Below are 9,953 nucleotides of genomic sequence, written 5' to 3' on the forward strand. Positions count from 1 at the left end.
GATAAATGTCTTTGATGACGTCATATCCGGCTTTTTGTAAAAGTTGAGGCAGCACTGTCACACCTTCATTTTTCAATCAAATTGATTGAAATTTTGGCCAAGCAATCTTCGACGAAGGCCGGACTTTGGTATTGCATTTCAGCTTGGAGGTTTAAATATTGATTAATGACTTTGGTCATTAAAAATCTGAAAATTGTAATTAAAATTATTTTTTTATAAAATGATCCAAAATTACGTTCATCTTATTCTTCATCATTTTCTGATTCCAAAAACATATAAATATGTTATATTCGGATTAAAAACAAGCTCTGAAAATTAAAAATATAAACATTATGATTAAAATTAAATTTCCGAAATCGATTTCATTTTATTCCTTGTCGGTTCCTGATTCTAAAAACATATAGATATGATATGTTTGGATTAAAAACACGCTCAGAAAGTTAAAACGAAGATAGGTACAGAAAAGCGAGCTATGCAGCCCAGCGCAACCACTACCGCGCTAAACAGGCTCGTTAATTTCACTGCCTTTTGCACGAGCGGCGGACTACGGTCATTGTGAAAAAAAATGCAGTGCGTTCAGTTTCATTCTGTGAGTTCCACAGCTTGACTAAATGTAGTTATTTCGCCTTACGCGACTTGTACTTTATGTCTGGTTGGTTTGTTGGTTGATTGGTTGGTTAGTTGGATGCTTAATCGATAGGTGGTATGCACGAGTGCTTTTTTTTTCTACTTCTGTCTTCAGCTGATTGGTTGGTTAGTTGGATGCTTAATCGATAGGTGGTATGCACGAGTGCTTTTTTTTCTACTTCTGTCTTCAGCTGATTGGTTGGTTAGTTGGATGCTTAATCGATAGGTGGTATGCACGAGTGCTTTTTTTCTACTTCTGTCTTCAGCTGATTGGTTGGTTAGTTGGATGCTTAATCGATAGGTGGTATGCACGAGTGCTTTTTTTTCTACTTCTGTCTTCAGCTCCAACTTAAACCACACCAGCACCTTTGACTCAAACTTTCAGCCCCAACTTACTCCACCCAAAACGCGCTCTACGCGGGATGACAAAATACTTTGCTTACTTCCTCGACCTTGTCCAAAGTCACCCCAGAAATCCCCCCCCACACACACACACACACACACACACAAACACACACTAACTCATACACACACACACACACACACACACACACACACACACACACACACACACACACACACACACACACACCACACACACACATAAACAGACAAATCAATCAATCAATCAATATGAGGCTTATATCGCGCATATTCCGTGGGTACATTTCTAAGCGCAGGGATTTTTTATTTTTTTATTTTATTATATTTTTTTTTATGCAATTTATATCGCGCACATATTCAAGGCGCAGGGATTTTATTGACGACAAATGCACATACCTGCACAGTAGCTCTGGTCCGGACTCCAGCGGGTGAAGGGATGACAGTGTCAACTGACCAGCTCTGTGCGAGTTCTCTGGTCGTCGTCTCGGCTCTGTCCACCGTCACGCTGCGACCGTAGCTGGCCGTCGCCTGAGCGACGTCGTGGGGCAAGCCCAAGGAAAGCCCGAGGTTGAAACCCGCTGTGTAGCCCCTGCTGATGTTCGTCGTTGCCGTTGCCGAAGACGTCCTGGTAATGACAACAAGATAAGGATAGCATTAACTTAAAGCGTGTCCTTAACTGGATGAAGTCGACTGCCCGCAGTATACTTCGCGAAGCTGGCTGCACGAAGCTTCAGCACTGAGTTTTCGGTAAAACGACTTTCTTTCTTTATTTGGTGTTTAACGTCGTTTTCAACCACGAAGGTTATATCGCGACGGGAAAAGGGGGGAGATGGGATAGAGCCACTTGTCAATTGTTTCTTGTTCACAAAAGCACTAATCAAACATTTGCTCCAGGGGCTTGCAACGTAGTACAATATATGACCTTACTGGGAGAATGCAAGTTTCCAGTACAAAGGACTTAACATTCCCTACATACTGCTTGACTAAAATCTTTACAAAAATTGACTATATTCTATACAAGAAACACTTAACAAGGGTAAAAGGAGAAACAGAATCCGTTAGTCGCCTCTTACGACATGCTGGGGAGCATCGGGTAAATTCTTCCCCTAACCCGCGGGGGGTAGTCGACTACCCGCAGTATAACTTCGCGAAGCTGGCCGCACGAAGCTTCAGCACTGAGTTTTCGGTAAAAAGACTTCGCAAAGTCTTCAATTACAGACGGGCTCAATCAAGGACGCGCTTTACAGGCCAAAATCGAGGGCGCGACAGATGTAGCTCTGTTTTCTCGTGCCTGTAATATCACAGTATCCTGTGTCGCTGGCACCGCCAGGTTTATCTCTGTGACCTTCTACTATATCAAGGTTTTGTCTCTTGGAGAAGGATGTTTGCCTTTAAAGGCCAACATCCAAAAGAATGTTTCTCCTGGAGCGACCTAAACTTGAACCCGTCGCTATTCTTGCATGTCTGTTTACTTCGTGCTGCACGCAAAAATTGAGCGACTTCCTTGCCGCGTGGATTGACGAAGCTATTTTATTCTCGTGACTGAAAACACTGCAGTGCGTGCAGTTTTTGACGAGCCGTGGTCTCGGCTCGAAAGGTGTTTGTGGAGGCTGCGTGCTATAATTAGCTGACCTGCTGCCCGAGCAGTCACTGCAGAGTTTTGAGATAACTTTGTAACACGTTTTATTTTATGCTCCTCAAGAATACAACTTTGGGCAACGTGCCACGTAAAACTACACGCAACAAGGATTCAGTAGGTACCAAACATGCCTTGGTCAGAATGTAAATTAATCTTTATAAAGAAGTAGGCTACTTCAAACGACAGCCACAGCCACGGTTGGGTTCACGGCATCAAACCGATGCGACTCTCCGTCATATCATACACGTAATCAATCAAATAGATGACTAATAAACATGTAAACTACATTTATACGTCTATCGTCGGACATAAGAAAGTGGAGCTTCCCCCGGGCCTGTGCATGTGTTGTTCGTTGTGCGTGTGTAAATGTACACAACAAACTGACCACAAAACTGAGACAGACCTCTTTCGCTTCAGTCTTGCAGAATTTAAAGACGAATACAGGTAGAGCGTGCATTATAAACTGTTTGGTAAAAGTATCAAACGTTTCTTTTTATAAATAAGTGGCAGGCTTACAGGAATACAAAGAGGCGCAAGTTGAAAGTAATGGATATATCTCTGGAAGATGCCATCAGTCCAAGTTGTCAAATGAAATCAAAGATGACAGAAACAGAAGTTTTCCAAACAAATGTTGGTGTTTCAAAGGAAGTTTGCATTCTTTCAGATAATGATATAGACGAGGTGGCTGTTTGTTATGAAGTTTCAACAAGCCAACATTCAAATGATTTTACTTCATCTACAGATTTTTTAAATTCAGCACTTCATAACTGTCATTATGAACTTGGAATCAGAGAGAGACCGTCTTTCCATTGTCATTCATGCCATAGATTTTTGTTTCAGAATCAATGTTTCACATGGCGTTCACAAGAGAGCATGCGAAGTTTCCGACAGTCTTTAGGATTTGTAAAAAAGGCCGTGTTTTGCTGTACATGCAAAAACTACCTGTCAAAAGGGAAAGTGCCTAACAGATTGCAACAACATTCCTATTTCAAGCTCAGCCACACGCCGACATGGAAGTTCAATGGTACTTTCAAACTTTTTCTTCTCTTCGTCGTATTTAATTTCTTTCTATTTCATAAGTCGAGTGCATATGATTTCGGCTCGTGTTCATCGTGAGATGGACTTAGTTTCTTGTATTCTGTGGGTTCGACAGATTGACTAAATGTTGTAATTTCGCCTTACGCGACTTGTTCTCTCTCTGTTGGCAGCGTGTAATGCAGCTGGTTAGAAATTAGAGTTTTATTTTGCAAAGTGTGTACCAAAAGTTTGTCATGAGCTGCTTTAGGTTTGGGGTGTGGGTTGGTTTGATATTTCCTCCTTGCAGATCAAATCTGTATTCATTTTTGATGTTGTGTCTTATTTTGTGAAAGGAAACATGCAGACTGACTGAACCTATATATATAATTATGTAACTCATAAACACATGGGTGTAGTTATGTTCATAACACACACACACACACACACTCACACACACACACATACACACACACACATACACACACACACACACACACACACACACACACACACAACTGTGTAGATGTATCGTACACCTGATATATTACTCAAAAAAAATTGAAGTTCACGAAGAAATCGTTTTATTTCTGTGTCATTCAACATCTAGTTTGAATCAGACAAATTGAAACTGGTACAAATATTCAATAATGTTGCGATGTGGAAATGGACACGATATCGGAAAAGATAGACAACGGCAAGATTATTCAAGTATGTACATGCTTGTTGATGTCTACTTAGGCGATGCTCAGAACACTAGTTAGATCTTCCGAGATTAAAAAATGACGATGATCTGTAAACAAACCAGGACAAGGAAAGAAAGACAAAACGTATTTGAAAACAAATCATACTATACAGATTGACAAACTGAAACTTCGAACTCTGTTGATATTTCACGGGAGATGAGGTATGGTGCAAACGTATATAATTATACTGACTACATTTTGTTACGTACTCATCAACAACAACAAAAACCGATATAACCAAAGGCACACACACACACACACACACACACACACACACACACACTTTGCTGGTTTGCTGATGTCACAGGAAACGAATGAACAATAGAAAGCGTGATAAATTCCTGGCCAGAAATCAGTTACAAAGACCTGAAAGTCTGCTGAATGGAACTGCTTAATGTACACATTTGAACTGCTGTCAAAATTACTATGTAATACGATATTCGGGTTTTAAAATTGGTAGCACATTACAACCAATAATGATGTTTTTTGCTTCGGCATTGAATAGAAGCAATGTTCACTATTTACTAACAAAATAATGACGAAATAAACACAAAACCAAATCAGTGAGGCAGAGGGGACAAAAAGCCGAGCGGGTGTGTGTGTGTGCGTGTGTGTGTGTGAGCTAGTGTGTGCCTGTGTGTGTGTGTGTGAGTGTGTGTGTGTGTGTGTGTGTGCCAGTGTGTGTGTGTGTGTGTGTAGAGCGATTGAGACCAAACTACTGGACCGATCTGTCGAACCCACAGAATACAACTGCACGCACTGCAGTGTTTTCAGTCACGAGAATAAAACAGCTTCGTCAATCCACGCGGCAAGGAAGTCGCACAATTTTTGCGTGCAGCACGAAGTAAACAGACATGCAAGAATATCGACGGGTTCAAGTTTAGGTCGCTCCAGGAGAAAAATTCTTTTGGATGTTTGCCTTTAAGAATTGACCCAGGAGAGCTCACAGAGATCTACAATAACATAAATTTATATTTACGCACAGTGACCGTTGGAAAACAACAACTATGTAAAACTAGAACAGAACTCCAAACTTAACAAACACACAAAATCATAGAGTCTTGATGATCTCAACAGCCACGCAAGGAAGATACAAAGGCTTTTCGAGGCAGTCGAGTAATTGGCAATCCTCTGAACATTTGAAAATGAACAGATCTGGTAACTGATTTACTATCTTCCCCTCATGACTGGCTAATAAGTTAGCTGTCCGTTCAACTCACTCGTAGCTTCTTAACCTTGCTCAGAGCTATTATGCACGTGTTGCATTTTTCACATCATGGTTTTGCGACAAGGCAGGCACATTTCTGCGTGCGTGCGTGCGTGCGTACGTCCGTACACGCGTCCTTGCGTGCGTGCATGTGTTTATTTGCGGGGGTGGCCCGGGCGGGGATGGTTCCCACATGGTAGCCACAAGATAACATTTCAAGACAAGGTGATCGATACAATGTACTTGCCTTTCAACTCTAACTGTGTGCTCAGCTCGTTCATCTGTGTTGTTGCAGAAACTGGACGTGTAGATGGTCACATTGGGTGGCTCGGGTACCCCTCTGGTCGGGTTCCATTCCGCTTGACTCGAGGTGAAGGTCACACGGTCCCAGACGATCTCTGTCCTGGCCTTCTTGGCGTTCCTGATGTTGAGTTTGGGGGCTTCGGTGACGGCCCAGTTTCGCACCAGTTGCTCCAGGTCGGCCACACCCTTGCTGGAGCTTTTGTCTTCAGTAACAGTTGAATCCTGATTTGCAATAAATAAAGAAGAAGAAAATCGGAAATAAGAAATCATTAAATTTGTAAGAAACTGGTGTGTGTGTGTGTGTGTGTGTGTGTGTGTGTGTGTGTGTGTGTTGTGTGTGTGTGTGTGTGTGCGTGTGTGTGTATGTGTGTGTGTGTGTGGTGTGTGTGTGTGTGCGTGTGTGTGTGTGTGTGGTGTGGTGTGTGTGTGTGTGTGTGTGTGTGTGTGTGTGTGTGTGTGTGTGTGTGTGTACATTAACCTAGTCTTAATTGTGTATGTATGCTATGTGCGATTTTAGCATCCACAGTTTGCTCAGGGTCGGACAATATTAAAACTATCTGAAAGAAATACATTGAGGAGAAGTCCCGACTCGTATAAAGCTTAAAAGTATAAAATTTCCACTGCGCAATCAATTGTTAAAAATGACTAAAAGCAAAACGCTTTATTTTTAAGAAAGGTCTATTCATAGAATGTGTAACAAAACAGGGAACTAAACATCCTCCACATCTTCCCACCTTCGGTCTTCGCAGTATAGGCCTATATGTATATGAATAGATAAGATACACAACCAATAAACATAATGAGAAGACGAACACTTGGCCTCGGGTAGTTGAGTTTGCTTCTCAAGAAAATGAAGCATTATATTCTGCAAACTAAATATTGTTATAGTTCCTTTGCGTTAGGCTACTACTGCGTATGGTAGGTCTAACCCGTTGCAAAATATCCTGATTTTCCTGAAAGAGAAAGAAACGTAATTTTTTTACTCACCAACATCATGGTGTCGTTGGAGCTGCAAACTGAACCCATATGATGCAAAAAATATCAAGATGAATCAATATCCACCGTCTGATAAGTAAAGACTGGGACTCCTTTATATACCTTTCGCCCTGCAAACCCGTAATTGTTCAAAACAGATTTAAATTTAACTCTGATTCTATCTCCCTGTCTGAGGAAGAAAAACTTGCACGCATGACAGGCAGAATTTTCGCGAAACAACGGTTTAAAAATAGCAATGAACAAATACTGCATTAAATATTCATGCACGCGCAAGTTGGGTTAGCTTATTGCTATGCAATGCTGTAAACATGCAACTTCGGATGGGGATCTACCCGACCCAAATCACGCTTGCTGATGTAAGAATTACCTGTACTTGTAAAAATGAATCCCCCAACGCAGAAAGGATATTGTATACCATGTAAGAATGCAAGCAAATCGAAATCAAAACTAGGAAATACATCTACCTTACGTAAGCAATCGTGACACTATAAACATCCGAGAAAAAAAGAAAAAAACATTGTGCAGATGGGTCATAATGCCTTGGCATAAGCGCGACGGAAAAGACCTAGCTGACAAGCTTGAAATAAGAAAAGGCGGGTTGCTCTTTTACGTTTGGACGACTGCCACTGAGACACCTGAATAGCAGCATAATTATATACGACTCATCATAGTGTAAATTGTTGTAAAGGGGGTCCCCCTGTTACAACAGTGTGCGTCACTTTGACGGCTCAGTAGTGTTTATGTCAGAGACTATTGTAGCGGGATTGCAGAGTTTGTTACACGTACGGTACTGTAGTGTTTCTGTCGAAGACAATTGCTGCGGCATTGCAGAGTTAGGTACACGGCTCACTGAGTAGAGTTTATGTCAGAGACTATTGTACATAGCGGCATTGCAGAGTTTGCTACACGGTACAGTAGTGTTTCTGTCACAGATTATTGTAGCGACATTGCAGAGTCAGGTACACAGGCACCGTAATGTTAATGTCGAAGACGACTATAGCGGCATTGCAGCCTCGGAGAAATATCCAGAAAGCTCCGTACACGTGGACGAAGAAATATCCAGAAAGCTGTAAAAGCCTAAGAATACGATTTTAAAACAATGAAAGAAAGAAAGATAAAAGCCGGAAACAAACAAATAAACTAACAAACAAATCAAACAGATCGAGACTGAAAGAAATAAATTGTAGCCGAGATGTTGCTCTCAACGTGCACATGACAGTCATCATCATGAGTGATTTGCGATTCTCTGTTCTTTTACCAAAAAAAAGAACTTGCTGCACATGTGGAGTTTTCGCGTGGGTGTCACATAAATTTAGCTCATTTTCACTGCATGACGTCTTTTCATTCAAACTCAAAATAGGACTGGGTTTTTCGACCAGGTTAACCATATCGCTGATAAACGGTTATTTACGGCAGTGGACAGCTCCGCTTACCCCCCCCCCCCCCCCCCCATTATAATGGATGTACATGTCGTAATATAGATGTACAGAAGCTATGAACAGAAACTCAGTCTAAAATAAGCAGTGTCGTAAACGAAAGGCAGTGTTAAATGGGGGATCGTAAAAATGGCGTTCCACTGTAAGATAATTTTTTTTTTTTTTCTTTTTAAACAAGCGCCACTCCGACCTAAGCACCCGGTCGTCACTTAGTGTCAGTTAGTGTCACTCTATACATTGCACAATGAGCAATTATACTGTCGCGGTCGGCGGTCCCGTCATCATCAAAACAACAACAAGAACTGGTTCTACTGATGTGACACTGGAGCCTCTGACCGGCTAAAATTACTATATATGACACGTCATACTGAATCGCTAAGGTCGTGCTTCCCAAGAATATTCTCCCTAGGCCTCTACTCTAACAAACATCATTTCTTCAACTGGTAATGATAATAAATGAAAATACGTGCATAATTATATAGTTTTACTGACTTGAAGTTTTACTGACTTCTGGATAGTTCTCTGTCTGTGTGTGTCTATCCGAGTGTCTGTCGATCCGACCCCCCCCCCCCCCCCGACCCCCCCTCCCTCTCGATCCCTCTCTCTCTGCTGCATGTCTCTGTCTCTTCTGTCTGTCTGTCTGTCTCTGTCTGTCTGTCTGTCTGTCTCTCTCTCTCTCTCTCTGGCTCTCTCTCTCTCTCTGGCTCTCTGGCTCTCTCTCTCTCTCTCTCTCTCTCTCTCTCTCTCTCTCTCTCTCTCTCTCTCGTCTCTCCTGTGCTCTCGGCTCTCTCTCTGTCTCTCTTTGGGACATGCTTTACCTACGGCCGAGAGGGCAGCAGGTGAACAGGGTCCGCCTCAAGGAAGAAATTGAGCAACTAAACACAGACTTGCATGACTATGTGCGTGAAATACGAACTGAACATTCCTCAGTCGAGACTGGAGAAAGACTGAACTGTCTCTGCCTTTGTGTTGATATATAAACAGCATCGTTATTCGCGATCGATCACATTGACATTGGTCTCAGACGAAAGACACGCTGTCGACTTGGATGTGACCAAGTGGATACTAATTCCGGGTTCGGTTTTCCACCCGGTTTTTGTTTTACTGAGTACCTTCGTTGCGCGTGACATGATGTGTAATATTCCCATTGCAATTAAGGGGCCGATGATAGTAAAACGGGGGGCGGCAAGGCGGCGGGGGCCCGGGTAGCTCAGGTGGTAGCCTGAGAGCACTGGACTAAGTTGTGATCGAAAGGTCACTGGTTCGAATCCGGGCCGGGACGGACACGGGTCAACTTTATGTGCAGACCCAGAGACGGTATCCATCTCCCACCGGCCCGTGTCAGTCACCACAATGGCACGTTAAAGATCTTGGTCATTCTACTGACCACTAAGTGCAGATGGCTGATACCACCTAAACACGCATACATCAAAAGCGTAAAAACTCGAATCGTATTTTAACCAATTCATGTCCAATTATAGGCAATTAAGACCTGACGGACAATAAGCCCCTTACTAAAGTGGCCCTTACAAGGCGGGGGCAAAGATTGACTGATGTGCGTGTGCCTGTGCCCTGTAGGTTTAGCCAGGAAAGATAACTTC

At 42.4% G+C, this 9,953-nt stretch overlaps 1 protein-coding gene across 1 annotated transcript; it reads right to left on the bottom strand.

The window, feature by feature from the left end:
- Positions 1-1,407: 1,407 nt before the first annotated feature.
- On the bottom strand, positions 1,408-7,061 carry LOC138971111 (uncharacterized; the record flags this gene model as incomplete). Its single annotated transcript, XM_070343731.1, is given in 3 exon segments — positions 1,408-1,636; positions 5,865-6,142; positions 6,908-7,061. Coding segments are annotated over 3 exon segments (546 nt in total), but the record flags the coding sequence as incomplete, so codon positions are not given.
- Between the last annotated feature and the right edge of the window lie 2,892 nt (positions 7,062-9,953).

The sequence above is a fragment of the Littorina saxatilis genome, linkage group LG7 (genome assembly GCF_037325665.1).
Source record: "Littorina saxatilis isolate snail1 linkage group LG7, US_GU_Lsax_2.0, whole genome shotgun sequence".
Lineage (NCBI taxonomy): Eukaryota > Metazoa > Mollusca > Gastropoda > Littorinimorpha > Littorinidae > Littorina > Littorina saxatilis.